The 19,287-nt window shown below is 50.1% G+C and overlaps 1 protein-coding gene across 1 annotated transcript in view; it reads right to left on the reverse strand.

Moving 5' to 3' along the window:
* tesk1b (testis associated actin remodelling kinase 1b) overlaps positions 1–19,287 on the reverse strand; it is a 162,892-nt gene that overhangs the window by 90,578 nt on the left and 53,027 nt on the right. Inside the window, exon 3 of the mRNA XM_070877088.1 lies at positions 11,892–11,940. Within this exon, the coding sequence (XP_070733189.1) occupies positions 11,892–11,940 (49 nt within the window). The remainder of the gene's footprint in view (positions 1–11,891; positions 11,941–19,287) is intronic.

The following is a 19,287-nucleotide window of genomic DNA, read 5'->3' on the forward strand; positions in this document are numbered from 1 at the left end:
TCTGGGATCTTTTACATCCACCTGAGAGGGCAAACAGGGCCTTGGTTTAACTTCTCATCTGAAAGACGGCACCTCCGACAGTGCAGAACTCCCCTTAGTACTGCACTGGGAGTGTCAGCCTGGATTTTTGAAGTCTCTGGAATGGGACTATGAGACCCACAACCTTCTGACTCAGAGGCAAGGGTGCTACCCACTGAGTCATAGATGACATCTCAATACAACAGGTTAACAGCTTGATATGGGTAAAGAGCTTCATGGGTTAGCATAGAGAGTACAGCATGTGTCAGAGCGAGAATTAGAAAAAGAACACCATGTGTCAGAGAGAGAGTACAGCAGGTGTTAGAGAGAGAGAGTGGAGTGCAGCATGTTGGAGAGAGAGAGAGAAAGCGAGACAACAGCATGTGTTACAAACATCTCTGTATAGAACAAACAGCCTGAGCTGAGCAGGAAAGCCAGCTGATGTAGATGTAACTGTATTCCTGCAGGCAATAGAAGCTTGAATCCACAACCTTCTGACTCAGAGGCAAGTGTGCTACCCACTGAGCCACGATTAATACCTAAAGAGAGAGGGAATGAGTCATTGGTGTAGTTGGTGGAGGTGGGAGAGAGAGGGGGAGAGAGAGGAGTGACAAATGGCACTAATTGCAAGGGGAGTGTGGGCCTGTGCGAGGGTGGATGGAGAGTGCGTTGCTGCAGGGTTTTGGCATGGTTTGAATGTTTTCACCAAACCCTTAGCACAGAATTCACACAAATAAAACTGAACATGAAGGCAGGAGAGTGCAGTTCGATGATATTAGTCGTCAGCCAGCACAATGTTCTCAGTTTCAGATGCTGAGTAATTCTTACAACAAGGGATGAGGCCTGGAGGTGTGTTGCCTAGCAATAGAGAGCCCTGCAGGAATTTGCTCTAGTTGTCCCAGCCTGACAAATAAATGTGACCCCACTTACAACGAGACAACAATAAATCCACCACACAGAGGGAAGTTCACCTTTAACCTTTTAAGGACTGAGTGTTGGATTTGAAAGAAATTACAATTCAGGTTTCTGAATCACCAGCTTTTCAGACTGCCTCTCCCCCGCCCCCCCATCCCCAGCTCACTAATTCTTCTGTGAATGTAGTGCTCATCAATGTTTGGGATGTTTGTATTGGGAATGGAAGACATTCTATTTCAATCACGTAGTGCCAGCAACACAGTCAGGTACAGCTCAGGTTAGATACAAAGTCAAGCTCCCTTTACACTGTCCCATCAAATATTCCCAGGACAGGCACAGCACAGGGTACATACAGAGTAAAGCTCCCTCTACACTGTCCCATCAAACACTCCCAGGGCAGGTACAGAACAGGTTAGATAGAGAGTAAAGCTCCCTCTATACTGTCCCATCAAACACTCCCAGGGCAGGTACAGCACGGATTAGATACAGAGTAAAGCTCCCTCTATACTGTCCCATCAAACACTCCCAGGGCAGGTACAGCACGGGCTAGATACAGAGTAAAGCTCCCTCTATACTGTCCCACACACAATCCCAGGGCAGGTAAAGAAAGAAAGACTTTCATTTATATAATGCCTTTCACGACCACTGGATGTCTCAAAGCGCTTTACAACCAATGGAGTACTATTTGGAGTTTAGTCAATGTTGTAATGTAGGAAATGTGGCAGCCAATTTGCGCATTGCAAGCTCCACAAACAGCAACGTGATAATGACCAGATAATCTGCTTTTGTTATGTTAATTGAGGAATAAATATTGGCTAGGACACCGGGGATAACTCCCGTGCTCTTCTTCGAAATTGTGCCATGGGATCTTTTACATCCACCTGAAAGGGCAGACACAGCCTCGGTTTAACATCTCTGAAAGTGCAGCACTGTCTTAGCACTGCACTGAAGTGTCAGTCTAGATTTATGCGGTCAAGTTCCTGGATGTTATTAAATGGAGGAGCAGGCTCGAGGAGCCAAATGGCCTAATCCTGCTCCTATATCTTATGTTCTTATGAATCCACAACCTTCTGACTCAGGCTACCCACTGAGCCACTGACTGACACAGCAACACAGTCAGACATAGTATGGTTATATAGAGAGTAAAGCTACCTCAATACTGTCCCATCAAACACTCCCAGAGCAGATACGGATAGGAACAGGAGTAGGCCATTGAGTCCCTTGAGCCTTTTCAGCCAGTCAATGATCAAGGCTGAAAGCTCTGGCTCTAATTTTTAGACTTTGCCTCCTAGTCCTAGAATCCCCAACCAGCGGAATTAGTTTCTCTCTATCTACCCTATTTGTTCCCCTTAATATCCTGAACATTTCGATCAGATCGCCCCTTAACCTTATAAATTCAAAGGCATGCAACCCTAATTTGTGTAATCACTTCTTATAACTTAACCCTTGAAGTCCACGTGTAATTCTGGTGAGCCTATGCTGCACTGCCTCCAAGGCCAATATATCCTTCCTAATTTGTGCTGCCTAGAACTGTCCACGGTACTTCAGATGTGGTCTAACCAGGGTTTTGTATAGCTGCAGCATAACTTCACTTAAGATACTTAACTTTTCGAAGAGAAGAGATAGGCAAAATGGAAAAGGAGGAGGGGTAGCCAAGATAATAAAAGATGGGTTAAAGACAGTGGAGAGAAAGGATCTTAGCTCGGAAAATCAAGAAGTAGAATCAGTTTGGGTGGAGCTAAGAAACAGAAAGGGGCAGAAAACATTGGTGGGACTTGTTTATAGGCTCCCAACAGTAGTTGTAATTTAGGGCAGAGTATAAATCAGGAAATTAGAGGTGCATGTAACAAGGGTAATATAGTAATCATGGGGGACTTTAATCTATAAATAGCCTGGGCAAACAAAATTTGCAGTAATAATGTGGAGGATGAATTCATGGAATGTATACAAGATAGTCTTCTAGATCAATATCTTCAGGAACCAACTAGGGAAGACTATTTTAGATCTAGTATTGTGCAATGAGAAAGGATTAATTAATAACCTTGTAGTAAAGGGGCCTTTGCGGGAAGAGTGACCATAATATGATAGAATTTGATAGTGAGTTTGAAAGTGATTTAGTTAAGCACGAAACTAGGGTCTTAAATCCAAACAAAGCAAACTACGTATGTATAAGGGACGAGTTGGCTAAGGTAAATTGGGAAACTACGTAAAAGGTATGATAGTAGACAAGCAATGGCTAGCATTTAAAGAATTAATATATAATCTAGAAATATACATTCCTTTAAGGCACAAAAACGCCACAGGAAAAGTGGTGCAACCGTGGCTAACAAGATAAGTTAAAGATAATATTAGATCAAAGAGGCTTACAATGTTGCCAAAAAGCATAGTAAGCCTAAGGATTTTAGAATTCAGCAAAGGAGGACCAAGAAATTGATAAGGAACGAGAAAAAAGAATGAGGGTAAATTAGCAAGAGACATAAAACAGATTGTAAACGTTTCTATAGGTATGTAAATAAGAAGAGATTAGTGAAAGTAAACATGGGACCGTTCGAGGCAGATACAGGAGAAATTATGATGGGCAATAAGGAAATGGCAGAGACATTAAACAAATACTTTGTATTTGTCTTCACGGTAGAAGACACAAAAAACATTCCGGAAATAATGGGGAACCAAGAGTCTAGAGAGAATGAGGAACTTAAAGAAATCAATATAAGTAAAGACATAGGGGCAAAATTTTCCCGCGCCCTATTTGGGGCGCACAATTCAAATTAAATGAAGATTTAGTGCCCAGCGAGATGGGCAGCTAAATGTCCCGGAATTGGGGATTGGGGTCTTTGAATCAAAAAAAACTGGGGGACGGTATCAGAGGTGTATTTCGCCTCCGCGGGCGATAGAGGGCCGGAAGCACGGCGCGACACAATGTCCCTCACCTTTTAAACTATGCAGCTACTTTGCTGGCGCCCCACTAGGCCAACAGATAGGGTTTCAGCCGGGCCAATGGCGCAGCACCCAAAAGGAGATGCCGGGTTGCATGTTGGTGGCCTGGCTGAACCAGCGGCCGTCATTGTCAGCCGCAGAAAAAAAGATGCCGGCCACGGCGCAAGGCTTTTCCCTTTAAGGGCGGCTGGGGCGCTCCAGCCACTACAGCTTTGCAACCGGGTGGCATCACCTGAGCCATCTTGATCCCGCAGGGCAATTGCCGCCGCTGGGCGTAAAGGGGTCGGTGCAGGGCGATAAGGGTCGGCGCGCACAACGATTACATCATTGCGTGTGCGCAGCCGCCTGAGGCGAAAATTACCGGGAGCGGCGCAAAGCCGTTTGCGCCACTGCCATCCCGGGGGCAATTCCAGCCGGGTCTCTTCAGCTACCTGCCCCATGGGCACAAAGTCCTTATCGCCCCATTAGCGCCTTCCGGAGGCACTAATGGGCCTTTCGGAAAGGGGCAATTTCAGTCCCATAGTACTGGAGAAATTAATGGGATTAAGTGGCGACAAATGCCCTGGACCTGACGACCTGCATCCTATGGTTTTAAAAGAGGCAGCTGCAGAGATAGTGGATGCACTGGTATTAATCTTCCAGAATTCCCTAGATTCTAGAACAGTCCCCAAGGATTGGAAGGTAGCAAACAACCCCACTATTTAAGAAAGATGGAAGAGAAAAAGCGGGGAACCATAGGCCAGTTAACCTGACATCAGTAATAGGCAAAATGCTAGAATTCATTCTTAGGGACGTGGTAACAGGGCACTTAGAAAATCGTTATATGATTAAGCAGAGTTATGAAAGGGAAATCGTGTGTGGCTAATCTGTTAGAGTTTTTTGAAGATGTAACTATTAGAATGGATATGGGGAACCAGTGGATGTAGTGTATTTGGATTTTCAAAAAGCATTTGATAAGGTGCCATACAAGAGGTTGTTACACAAAATTAGGACACATGGGATTGGGGGTAATATATTAATAGACAGAAAACAGAGAGTAGGAATAAACAAGACTTTTTTGGGTTGGCAGGCTGTAACTAGCAGGGTACCGTAAGGATCAGTACTTGGACCTCAGCTATTTACAATCCATATTAATGACTTAGATGAAGGGACTGTGTGTAATGTATCCAAGTTTGCTGATGAAACAAAGTTAGGTAGGAAAGCAAGCTGTGAGGAGGACGCAAAGAGGCTGCAGAGAGATATAGACAGGTTGACTGAATGGGCAAAAATATGGAATACAATGTGGGGAAGTGTGAAGTTATCCACTTTTCTAGGAGAAACAAAAAAGCAGGACCTGGGTGTCCTTGTACACAAATCACAGAAAGTTAATATGCAGGTACAGCAAGCAATCAGGAAAGTAAATGGTATGTTAGCTTTTGTTACAAAGGGATTAAAGTATAAGTGTAAAGAAGTCTTACTACAATTATCCAGGGCATTGGTGAGGTCACACCTGGAGTACTGTGTACAGTTCTGGTCTCCTTACCTAAGGAAAGACATATTTGCCTTAGAGAGAGTGCAACGGAGGTTCACTACACTGGTTCCTGGGATGAGACGATTGCCCGAATGAGGAGAGATTGAGTAGACTAGGCCTATATTACCTAGAGTTTAGAAGAATGAGAGGTGATCTAATTGAAAAATAAAAAATTCTTAAGGGGCTTGACAGGGTTAATGCTGAGAAAATGTTTCCCCTGGCTGAGGATTCTAGAATACGGAGTCACAGTCTCAGGATAACAAGTCGGCCATTTAAGACTGAGATAAGGAGAAATTTCTTCATTCAAAGGGTTGTGAATCTTTGGAATTCTCTACCCAAGAGAGCTGTAGATGCTCAGTCATTGAGTATATTCAAGACAGAGGTTGATACATTTTGGGGAACTAAAGGAATTAAGGGATATGGGCATTGTGCTGGAAAGTGGTGTTGAGGTAGATCATCAGCCATGATCTTGTTGAATGGCGGAGCAGGCTCAAAGGGCCAAATGGCCTACTCCTGCTCCTAGTTCTTATTTTCTTTTCTACCTCCTTGTACTCTAGTCATCTGGATATAAAGGCCAGCATTCCATTAGCATTTTTGACTATTTTCTGTATCTTTATGATACTTTAATGGTCTATGTACCTGGACACCCAAGTTGCTTTGGACCTCCACTGTTTTTAGTCTTTCACCATTTAGAAAGTACTCTGTTCTATCCTTTTTAGGTCCAAAGTGAATGACCTCACATTTGCCTACACCGAAATCAATGTGCCACAGTTTTTCCCATTAACTTAATCTGTCACTATCCCTTTGTAATTTTATGCTTTCATCTGCACTGCCTACAATGCTTATCTTTGTGTCATTGGAAAATTTAGATATATGACTTTCTATTCCATCATTTAAATCGTAAATAAATACTGTGAATAGTTGCAGTCCCAACACAAATCCCTGCAGGACATCACTAATCAAGTTCTGCCAATTTGAGTACCTACCCATTATAAGAACATAAGAAATAGGAGCAGGAGTAGGCCATTTGGCCCCTCAAGCCTGCTCCGCCAATTAATAAGATCATGGCTGATCTGGTCATGGACTCAGCTCCACTTCCCAGCCCGCTCCCCATAACCCTTTATTCCCTTATCGCTCAAAAATCTGTCTATCTCCGCTTTAAATATATTCAATGATCCAGCCTCCACAGCTCTCTGCAGCAGAGAATTCCATAGATTTACAACCCTCTGAGAGAAGAAATTCCTTCTCATCTCAGTTTTAAATGGATGGCCCCTTATTCTGAGACTATGTCCCCTTGTTTTAGTTTCTCCTATGGGAATATCCTCTCTGCATCCACCTTGTCGAGCCCCCTCATTATCTTATATGTTTCGATAAAATCACCTCTCATTCTTCTGAACTCCAATGTGTATAGGCCCAACCTACTCAACCTATCTTCATAAGTTAACCCCCTTATCGCCGGAATCAACCTAGTGAACCTTCTCTGAACAGCCTCCAATGCAAGTATATCCTTCCTTAAATACGGAGATTAATTCTACTACCTGGGGCCGAAATTCAGCCCCACACGACATAGGTCGCACCTACCCGCTTTTGAAGTGTTTTTAGCTTAGCTTTCGACGAGGTGGCCTCTTTTGCGAAATTCAGCTCTTTGGCGTTTTTTTCCAGTCGGACCTGAAGTCGGTCAAAATGGGGGCCGAAGTGCGGCGGTAAGTACTCTAGAGGGGTGGAGGTGTTTTGGAGTCACCGCCGCTGTCGATGTGCGTCACCACATTTCTATTCAGCAAGGGGGAGGGTTTGGCGGTCTCCACTTCTGCGCCGCCGCTGCCGAGTGGCTGTGAATGCGTCATCAGTGCGCGCATCGCCGGGACCCCCCACCTCCCTCGATATTCAGTCCGAGAAATCTTATATTCGCCGAGCGGTGCCCCCGACAGCTTTTTATGTTGGTGTACCTTTCATTCCCTCTGTCAGCCCTGGCGATACAGCGGCCATTAAAGGCAAGGGCCCAATGCCACCGCCGCCGCCATTTTATTTATTTTGCCGGCCGACATATTGTGCCCCCAAGTTCGGCTGGGCCGCCGACAGACAGCCTGGCACCCCCCCTTCATAAGTTAACCCCCTTATCGCCGGAATCAACCTAGTGAACCTTCTCTGAACAGCCTCCAATGCAAGTATATCCTTCCTCCCTCCCTGGTGGCCCAGTGGCCGATCCTAAATAATCGCCGATTCTTTCCACTTTAAGTTAAGGGGAGAGTGTGGTGACACAGACGCACAATGATGTCCCCACCGCTCCGCTGCTGAGTGATAGCGACGGAGAATCCGTCACGCCTCCACTTCCGCCCCTCAACAGTTACTGCCGCACTTCCATCCCCCACTCCCTCCATAATGACCGACTTCCTGGCCGCTTCAAAAAAAAAGACAAAGAGCTGAATTTCTGGAAAGAGGCGACCTCATCCAAGACGGCAGTAAAAACACTTTGAAAAAGGTAGGTGTGCCAGGTTTCTGGGGGGCTGAATTTCGGCCCAAAGTATCTGCCTCAACCACTAACCATGGCAGTGAATTCCATAGCCTCATCAAACTCTCTGCATGGGGATGTTAGTGAGATTAGGGGATGAGGGGGTTGATTTATGAGGAAGGGTTGAGTAAGTTGGGTCTCTACTCGTTGGAATTCAGAAGAATGAGAGGTGATTTTATCGAAACATATAAGATTATGAGGGGGCTTGACAAGGTGGATGCAGAGAGGATGTTTCCACTGATGAGGAGACTAGAACTAGAGGGCACAGAAACATAGAAAAAAGGTGCAGGAGTAGACCATTCGGCCCTTCAAGCCTGCACCACCATTCAATAAGATCATGGCTGATCATTCACCTCAGTACCCCTTTCCTGCTTTCTCTCCATACCCCTTGATCCCTTTAGCCATAAGGGCCAAATCTAACTCCCTCTTGAATATATCCAATGAACTGGCATCAACAACTCTCTGCGGTAGGTAATTCCACAGGTTAACAACTCGCTGAGTGAAGAAGTTTCTCCTCATCACTTATCCTTAGATTGTGTCCCCTGGTTCTGGACTTCCCAACATCGGGAACATTCTTCCTGCATCTAACCTGTCCAGTCCCGTCAGAATTTTATATGTTTCTATGAGATCCCCTCTCATCCTTCTAAACTCCAGTGAATAAAGGCCCAGTCGATCCAGTCTCTCCTCATATATCAGTCCAGCCATCCTGGGAGTCAGTCTGGTGAACCTTCGCTGCACTCCCTCAACAGCAAGAATGTCCTTCCTCAGATTAGGAGACCAAAACTGAACACAATATCCCAGGTGAGGCCTCACCAAGGCCCTATACAATTGCAGTAAGACTTCCCTGCTCCTATACTCAAAACCCCAAGCTATGAAGGCCAACATACCATTTTCCTTCTTCACTGCCTGCTGTACCTGCATGCCAACTTTCAATGACTGATGTACCATGACACCCAGGTCTCGTTGCACCTCCCCTTTTCCTAAATCAACCCCCTCATCCCCTAATCTCACTAACTTCCCCATTCAGATAATATTCTACCTTGTGCAATACCATGTGCTTTAATTTTGCACACCAATCTCTTGTGTGGGACCTTGTCAAAAGCCTTTTGAAAGACCAAATACACCACATCCACTTGTCCACTCTACTAGTTACAGAAGATTTGTCAAGCATGATTTCTCTTTCATAAATCCATGTTGATTTGGACTGATGCTGTCACTGCTTTCCAAATGCGCTGTTATTTCATCTTTAATAATTGTTTCCAACATGATCTTAGAATAAGGGGCCGCCCATTTAAAACGGCGATGAGGAGAAATTTCTTCTCTCAGAGGATTGTAAACCTGTGGAATTCTCTGCCTCAGAGAGCTGTGGAAGCTGGGACATTGAATAAATTTAAGACAGAAATAGACAGTTTCTTAAATGATAAGGGGATAAGGGGTTATGGGGAACGGGTGGGGAAGTGGAGCTGAGTCCATGATCAGAACAGCCAGAATCTTATTGAATGGCGGAGCAGGCTGGCATACTCCTGTTCCTATTTCTTGTGTTCTTATATTTCTGAGGACTTCCAGAAGGCATTTGACAAGGTGCCACATAAAGGTTACTGCACAAGATAAAAGTTCACGGGGTTGGGGATGATATATTAGCATAGATAGAGGATTGGCTAACTAAGAGAAAACAAATAGTCATGATAAATGGTTCATTCTGAGGTTGGCAATCAGTAACTAGTGGGGTGCCGCAGAGATCAGTACTGGGACCCCAACTATTTACAACATAGAAACATAGAAAATAGATGCAGGAGTAGGCCATTCAGCCCTTCGAGCCTGCACCGCCATTCAATGAGTTCATGGCTGAACATGCAACCTCAGTACCCCATCCTGCTTTCTCGCCATAACCCTTGATCCCCCGAGTAGTAAGGACTACATCTAACTCCTTTTTGAATATATTTAGTGAATTGGCCTCAACAACTTTCTGTGATAGTCACCATGCTCTTGGATGAAGGGACTAAGTGTAGTGTAGCCAAGTTTGCTGATGATACAAAGATGGGAAGAAAAGCAATGTGTGAAAAGGACACAAAAAATCTGCAAAAGGACATAGACAGGCTAAGTGAGTGGGCAAACATTTGGCAGATGGAGTATAATGTTGGAAAGTTTGAGGTTATGCACCTTGGCAGAAAAAAATCAAAGAGCAAGTTATTATTTAAATGGAGAAAAATTGCAAAATGCTGCAGTACAGCGGGACCTGGGGATCCTGGTGCATGAAACACAAAAGTTTAGTATGCAGGTACGGCAAGTGATCAGGAAGGCCAATGGAATCTTGGTCTTCATTGCAAAGGGGATGGAGTATCAAAGCAGGGAAGTCTTGCTGCATTTATACAGGGTATTGGTGAGGCCACACCTGGAATAAAGTTTTGGTTTCCGTATTTAAGAAAGGATATGCTTGCTTTGGAGGCAGTTCAGAGAAGGTTCATATGAAGAAAGACTGCATCGACTAGGCTTATATTCACTGGAATTTAGAAGAATGAGAGGGGATCTCATCGAAACATATAAAATTCTGATGGGATTAGTCAGGTTAGTTGCAAGAAGAATGTTCCCGATGTTGGGGAAGTCCAGAACCAGGAGTCACAGTCTAAGGATAAGGGGTAAGCCATTTCGGACCGAGATGAGAAGAAACTTCTTCACTCAGAGAATTGTGAACCTGTGGAATTCTCTACCACAGAAAGTTGTTGAGGCCAATTCGTTAGATATATTCAAAAGGGAGTTAGATCCCTTACAGCTAAAGGGATAAAGGGGTATGGAGATAAAGCAGGAATGGGGTACTATAGTTGCATGATCAGCCATGATCATATTGAATGGTGGTGCAGGCTCGATGGGCTGAATGGCCTACTCCTGCACCTATTTTCTATGTTTCTAAGGTTCACTAGGTTGATTCCGGAGATGAGGGGGTTGATTTATGAGGAAAGGTTGAGTAGGTTTGGCCTTTACTCATTGGAATTCAGAAGAATGAGAGGTGATCTTATTGAAATGTATAAGATTATGAGGGGGGTTGACAAGATGGATGCAGAGAGGATGTTTCCATTGATTGGGGAGGCTAGAACTAGGGGGCATAATCTTAGAATAAGGGGCCGCCCATTTAAGACTGAGATGAGGAGGAATTTCTTCTCTCAGAGGGTTGTAAATCTGTGGAATTCGCTGCCTTAAAGAGCTGTGGCTGCTGGATCATTGAATAAATTTAAGACAGTGATAGGCAGTTTCTTAACCGATAAGTGAATAAGGGGTTATGCAGAGCAGGCAGGGAAGTGGAATTGAATCCATGATCGGATCAGCCATGATCTTTTTAAATGGCGGAGCAGGCTCGAGGGGCTGTATGGCCTACTCCTGCTCCTATTTCTTATGTTCTTATGTTATCCACATGCTGAGAATATTACAGACAACTCCTCACTTCGGAGAAGGGAGAGAGAGTGGGGGGAGAGAGAGTGGGGGAGAGTGGAGAAGAAGAGAGGAGGGGGAGAGTGTGGAGAGGGAGAGAGGAGGGGAGAGAATGGGGAGGGAGAGAGAGAGGAGGGGAGAGAATGGGGAGGGAGAGTGAGAGGAAGGGAGGGAGTGGGGCGGGGAGGGAGTGAGTGGGAGAGGGAAGGGTTAAGGGAGAAAGTGGTGGAGAGAGTGGGAGGAAGAGGGAGAGGGAGGAGGGGAAGCGAGAAAGTGGGGAGGGAGGGAGGGAGGGGAAGGGAGAGAGAGTGGGAAGGGAGAGAGAGTGGGAAGTGAAAGAGTGGGAAGGGAGAGAGAGTGGGAAGGGAGAGAGGGGAAGGTAAAGAGAGGGGAAGGGAGAGATAGGGGAAGGGAGAGATAGGGGAAGGGAGAGAGAGGGGAAGGGAGAGAGAGGGAGGGAGAGGGGGAAGGGTCCTATATCACAGGCTGGAGGGGCTGAATGGCCTGTTCCTATGGTTCTATGAGAGGGCGCGACCTACCTGTTACCCAAAGTCTTGCACCAAAAGCAGCAACACTTACCTCGGTCAGAGCGTGTAACTGACCCTCATGAACACAGACGCCCATGAACCTGCAGAGAAAATCACACACCAATTAGCCAACATCACAAATGCAGCAAAAATTTTCTCAAAATGTATCAGTCGTAGCATTCTCATCTCTGAGACCATCGATTGACTACTCGCTGACTAAAATATTGTTTGGGCAGATTAGTTCTGAATTCACCCTCCGCTTCAAGCGCAGCCCATGTCCTGCACTGTCTATTAATAGTCGGGCAGACAATTCCAAGAACAAGAGCACTCTCACCTGGGTCAGGTTCAAGTCCCGCTCCAGAGATTTGAGCACAAAGTCTAGGTTAACACCAAAATGGTGGCTGTGCGATTCATGCCACCTTCCTGCCTGCCGCCATTTTAAACCCTGCCAATTTTAACTGCTGATTGTGGCGGTGGAACTGGCAACCGGAAGGATTGGCGTAGAAGCCCAGATATTGTTTAATTTTTGCCAAATTTATCACCTGTCCCGGGTTTCCAGTCTCCTCTTCCTGACCGCGATCATCTCTGGAGACTCTTTCCCGCACCCACCAGCACCACCATCTTATGCCTTGGACCCTTCGTGGGTGCTTCCTGCCCTAATCTGACTGCCCCAACTGCACCTCACACTCACCCCTCATGCGTCTCACTCCTCCCACCGTGCGAATGAATCACTCCCCCCATCCCCCGTGCATCACACTCACTCCCCCCCGCACGCCTCAATCCCCCAGTGCGCATCTCACTACCCCGCCCCCCCCACGCATCTCATTCACTCCAACGCACGTCTCACTCACTCCCCTGCGTGTCTCACTCACTCCCCCCCTCGCGTCTCACTCACTCCCTTCGTGCGTCTCACTCACTCCCCTCACGGTCTCGCTCACTCCCCCCACGGTCTCGCTCACTCCCCCCACGGTCTCACTCACTCCACCCGCGCGTCTCACTCACTCTCCTTGCGCCGCGCATCTCACTCACCCCCTCCACGCGTCTCACTCACTCCCTCCGCGCGTCTCACTCACTCCACCCGCGGTCTCACTCACTCCCCCGGTGTGTCTCACTCACTACCCCCGCGCGTGTCTCACTCACTCTCCCGGTGTGTCTCACTCACTCCCCCCGCGCGTGTCTCACTCACTCTCCCCGCGTGTCTCACTCACTCCCCCCGCGCGCGTTTCACTCACTCCTCCGCGCATCTCACTCACTCCCCGCGCATCCCCGAAAATCTCACTCCACCTGCGCATCTCACTCCCCTCGGTGCATCTCTCACTCCTCCACCCACACCCCCCGCGTGTCTCACCCCCCTCTGCGCATTTATCCACCCCCCTGCGCGTCTTTCATCCGCCCCCATGCACATCTCACTCCCTCACCGCACGCCTCATTACGCCCCACCCGTCCTCTCGCCCCTGCACATCTCACTGCCTCCCGAGAGCCTCACTCCTCCCTCCACCCACCGCCCCCGCACATCTCACTCACCTCCCCTCCCCCCATCCACACGTCTCACTCCACCCCACACGTCTCACTCACCCCTCCTCCCCCCATCCGCACATCTCACTCACCTCCCCTCCCCCCATCCGCAGGTATCACTCCGCTCCCTCCCCCCCACACGTCTCACTCACCTCCCCTCCCCCCATCCGCACCTCTCACTCCTCCATCCGCACGTCTCACTCCCCCTCGCCGCACATCTCACTCACCTCCCCTGCCCCCCCATCCGCACGTCTCACTCCCCCCCGCACGTATCACTCACCTCCCCTTTCCTCCCGCCGCATGTATCACTCACCTCCCCTCCCCTCCCCCCCATCCGCACGTCTCACTCACCTCCCCTCCCCCCCATCCATACGTCTTACTCCCTCCCCAAACGCCTCACTAACCTCCCCCCGCACATCTCACTCCCCCCCTACCCGCACGTATCTCTCCTCCCCAACGCCCACACATCTCACTCCTGCCCCCCACCCCGCCGCGAGTCTCACTCACCTCCCCCCATGTCCCGCTCCCCCATCATCATCATAGGCAGTCCCTCGGGATCGAGGAAGACTTGCTTCCACTCTTAGCATGAGTTCTTAGGTGGTAGTACACTTCAATACAAGAACCACATTTTCTGTCACAGGTGGGACAGATAGTCGTTGAGGGAAAGGGTGGGCAGGGAGCCTGGTTTGCCGCACGCTGCTTCCGTTTCCTGTGATTGATTCCTGCGTGCTCTCAACGACGATACTCGAAGAGCTCAGCTTCCTCCCGAATGCACTTCCTCCACTTAGGGCTGTCTATGGCCAAGGACTCCCAGGTGTCAGTGGGGATCTCGCGCTTTATCAGGGAGGCTTTAAGAGTTTCCTCTGCCCACCTTTGGCTTGTTTGCCGTGGACGAGTTCCGAGTAGAGTGCTTGCTTTGGGAGTCCCATGTCTGGCATGCGAACTATGTGGCCTGCCCAGCAGAGCTGATCAAGTGTGGTCAGTACTTCAATGCTGGGGATATTAGCCTGGACGAGGATGCTAATGTTTGTGCGTCTATCCTCCCAGGGGATTTGCAGGATCTTGCGGAGATATCGCTGGTGATATTTCTCCAGCGACTTGAGGTGTCCACTGTACATGGTCCATGTCTCTGAGCCCTACAGGAGGGCGGGTATTACTACGGCCCTGTAGACCATGAGCTTGGTGACAGTTTTGAGGGACTGATCTTCAAACACTCTTTTCTTCAGGTGGCCGAAGGCTGTACTGGCGAACTGGAGGCGCACGTCTCACGCTTCCCCTGAACGCCATACTACCCTCCCACCGCATATCTCCCCTGCCCCCCGCACGTCTCACTACTCCCCCCCACCCTGCCGCGCGTCTCACTCAACTCCCGACCCCCCTCCTGTCTCACTCAACTCATCCCCCCACACGCCTCACTCACTCCCCCCCACCGCCCCCACACGTCTCACTCAACTCATCCCCCCACACGCCTCACTCAACTCCCGACCCCCCTCCCGTCTCACTCAACTCATCCCCCCACACGCCTCACTCACCTCCCCCCCACTGCCCCCACACGTCTCACTCACCTCCCCCCCCCACCGACCCCGCACACCTCACTCAACTCCCTCCTCCCCTCCCGTCTCACTCAACTCATCCCCCCACACGTCTCAATCACCTCCCCCTCCCCACTGACCCCGCACACCTCACTCAACTTCCCTCCTCCCCTCCCATCTCACTCAACTCCCCCCTCCCCCGCACGTCTCACTCCCCACCATCCCCCGCACGTCTCACCTATCTCTTCGCACGCTTCACTACTCACCCTCCCATTCCGCCACGCACGTCTCACTTCCACCGACCCCCCCACCGGCCCCAGAACGTCTCACTCACGTCCCCACATGCCTGACTCCCCCCCACGCCACCCCACATAGAACATAGAAATTTACACCGCAGAAGGAAGGCATTTCGACCCATCGGGTCCACGCCGGCCGACAAAGAGCCGCACGCCCATCGGTCAGCAGTCCTAAAGGTTACGTATAAATCTACCCCTCGCGCGTCTCACTCCCCCCCCACCTCCCCCGCACGCGTCTCACTCACCCGCTCACCCCCCCCCCGCGCGTCTCACTCCCCCCCACGTGTCTCACATGCCTCGGTGCGTCTCACTCCCTCCCCGCGCGTCTCAGCCCCCACCCGCGCGTTTCACTCCCCCTCTCCCCCGTGCGTCTCACTCTCCCTCCCCCCCGCCGCGTGTCTCACACTCCCCTCCCCACGCACATCTCACTCCCCGCCGCACGTCTCACTCTCCCCTCCAACCCCCACGTATCATTCCGCCTCTCCCCCCTTGCGCATCTCACTCCCCCCCCCCCCTGTGAGTCTCACTCTCCCCTCCCCCTGTGCGTCTCACTCCCCCTCTCCCCCACGCGTACGTTTCACTACCCCCCTCACGGGTCTCACTCTTCCCCCCCCCCACCCCCCACCCCGCGCGTCTCACTGCCCCTTTATGCACCGTGCATGTCTCAGTGCCCCCTCCCTGTGCGCATCACTCTCCCCTCTCGCCGTGTGCGGCTCACTCCGCCACGCGTGGCTCACTGCCCCCTCCCTGTGCGCGTCTCACTCCCGCCCCCGCGCAGCTCACTCCCCTATCGCGCGGCTCACTGCCTCCCGCGCGGCTCACTTCCGCCCCCCCCCCACTCCTCCACCACGCACCAAGCGCCTCACTCCCCCCTCCCTGTGCGCATCCCACTGCCTGCTCCACGTGCACGTCTCACTCCCACTGCGCATGCCTCACTCCCTCCCCCCAGCCCCCGCACGGCATCCCACCCCCCCCCACCCCCGGCACGTCTCACTCCCCCCCCCGCATGCCTTACTCCCTGCCCCCCGCCCCCGCACGTCTCACTCCCTGTCCCCCTGCACGTCTCACTCCCCCCCCCGCATGCCTGCCTCCCTTCCCCCCGCACGTCTCACTCCCTGCCCCCCCGCACGTCTCACTCCCCCCCGCATGCCTTACTCCCTGCCCCCCTCCCCCGCACGTCTCACTCCCTGCCCCCCCGCACGTCTCATTCCCCCCCCCCCCCCGCACGTCTCACTCCCTGCCCCCCCGCACGTCTCACTCCCTCCCACATGTCTCACTCCGCCCTCGCACGTCTCACTACCCCACGGCATGCCTCACTCCCCCTCTCCCCACACATCTCACTCCCACCCCCGCACGTCTCACTTCCCCCCCCGCACGTCTCAATACCCTCCCGCACGTCTGACTCTCCTCCCCGCATGTCTCACTCACCCCCTGCGCCTCACTCCCCTCCCCGCACGTCGCAATACCCTCCCGCACGTCTCATTCCCTTCCCCCCTGCACATCTCACTCCCCCCTACACGTCTCACTCCACCCCACTGCCGCGCCTCTCACTCTCCCCTCCCCCTGTGCGTCTCACTCCGCCTCCCCGTGTGTGTTTCACTCCCCCTCGCCCGCGTCTCACTCCCCCTCTCCCGACCCCCCCCCCCGCGCATCTCACTCGCTCCCCCATGCGTCTCACTTCCCCCCCGCGCAAGTCTCACTCTCTCTCACCACCCCCCCACCTCGCGCATCTCACTCACCTCCCCCCCGCTCCCCCGCAGGCCTCACTCACCTCCCGCCGTGCGTGCCTCACTCCTCCCCCCCCACCACTACACGTGTCTCTCTCTCTCTTTCTCTCTCTCTACCCTTCTCTCCTCTTCTCTCTCTCCTCTCTTTCCTCCTCCTCCCCCACCCGCATCTCTTACTCACGGTCCCACGCACCTCACACTCTCTCCTCATCTCCCCCCTTTCTTCTCCCTCCACCCCCCAGCTTAAAATCGGGAATGATGCATGTCCAAGGATCAAGGTGGTTGCGGAAAGTGGCAAGGAGATGAAGTGGAGATCAGTATAAAGAATGTGGCAGATTCGCTGGCATCTATGATCTATGATCTATGGCCGGTAAGTGGAGCTGAGTCCACGGCCAGATCAGCCATGATCTTGTTGAATGGCGGAGCAGGCTCGAGGGGCTAGATGGCCTACTCCTGTTCCTAATTCTTATGTTCTTATGTTCCATGTCTTGCTCTGTAATTTTTGTTGTATGCACACAAATGCAAATTTATACACATGCATGCAAGTACTCATAAATACACTCGCACATTAATACACACACATGTGCACACACACATATACCTCCAACTCGCTATCACTCGTTTTACACTATCACATAGAAACATAGAAACATAGAAAATAGGTGCAGGAGTAGGCCATTCGGCCCTTCTAGCCTGCACCGCCATTCAATGAGTTCATGGCTGAACATGCAATTTCAGTACCCCATTCCTGCTTTCTCGCCATACCCCTTGATCCCCCTAGTTGTAAGGACTACATCGAACTCCTTTTTGAATATATTTAGTGAATTGGCCTCAACAACTTTCTGTGGTAGAGAATTCCACAGGTTCACCACTCTCTGGGTGAAGAAGTTTCTCCTCATCTCGGTCCTACCCCTTATCCTTAGACTGTGACCCCTGGTTCTGGACTTCCCCAACATTGGGAACATTCTTCCTGCATCTAACCTGTCTAAACCCATCAGAATTTTAAACGATTATATGAGGTCCCCTCTCATTCTTCTGAACTCTTGTGAATACAAGCCCAGTTGATCCAGTCTTTCTTGATAGGTCAGTCCCGCCATCCCAGGAATCAGTCGGGTGAACCTTCGCTGCACTCCCTCAATAGCAAGAATGTCCTTCCTCAGGTTAGGAGACCAAAACTGTACACAATACTCCAGGTGTGGCCTCACCAAGGCCCTGTACAACTGTAGCAACACCTCCCTGCCCCTGTACTCAAATCTCCTCGCTATGAAGGCCAACATGTCATTTGCTTTCTTAACCGCCTGCTGTACCTGCATGCCAACCTTCAATGACTGGTGTACCATGACACCCAGGTCTTGTTGCACCTCCCCTTTTCCTAATCTGTCACCATTCAGATAATAGTCTGTCTCTCTGTTTTTACCACCAAAGTGGATAACCTCACATTTATCCACATTATACTTCATCTGCCATGCATTTGCCCACTCACCTAACCTATCCAAGTCGCTCTGCAGCCTCACAGCATCCTCCTCGCAGCTCACACTGCCACCCAACTTAGTGTCATCCGCAAATTTGGAGATACTACATTTAATCCCCTCGTCTAAATCATTAATGTACAGTGTAAACAGCTGGGGTCCCAGCACAGAACCTTGCGGTACCCTACTAGTCACTGCCTGCCATTCTGAAAAGTACCCACTGACTCCTACTCTTTGCTTCCTGTCTGACAACCAGTTCTCAATCAGCACACTACCCCCAATCCCATGTGCTTTAACTATGCACATTAATCTCTTGTGTGGGACCTTGTCGAAAGCCTTCTGAAAGTCCACATATGCCACATCAACTGGTTCTCCCTTGTCCACTCTACTGGAAACATCCTCAAAAAGTTCCAAAAGATTTGTCAAGCATGATTTCCCTTTCACAAATCCATGCTGACTTGGACCTATCTTGTCACCTCTTTCCAGATGCACTGCTATGACATCCTTAACAATTGATTCCATCATTTTACCCACTACCGATGTCAGGCTGACCGGTCTATAATTCCCTGTTTTCTCTCTCCCTCCTTTTTTAAAAAGTGGGGTTACATTGGCTACCCTCCACTCGATAGGAACTGATCCAGAGTCAATGGAATGTTGGAAAATGACTGTCAATGCATCCGCTATTTCCAAGGCCACCTCCTTAAGTACTCTGGGATGCAGTCCATCAGGCCCTGGGGATTTATCGGCCTTCAATCCCATCAATTTCCCCAACACAATTTCCCGACTAATAATGATTTCCCTCAGTTCCTCCACAAAGTTTAACTTCACAACTTGCTGTGATGGGATTTGAACACGCGACCTCTGGACCCCATATACCATCACCACAACACAGGGGTTTCTGGACTCATG

This window comes from Pristiophorus japonicus, chromosome 1, assembly GCF_044704955.1.
Source record: "Pristiophorus japonicus isolate sPriJap1 chromosome 1, sPriJap1.hap1, whole genome shotgun sequence".
In the NCBI taxonomy this organism is placed as follows: domain Eukaryota; kingdom Metazoa; phylum Chordata; class Chondrichthyes; family Pristiophoridae; genus Pristiophorus; species Pristiophorus japonicus.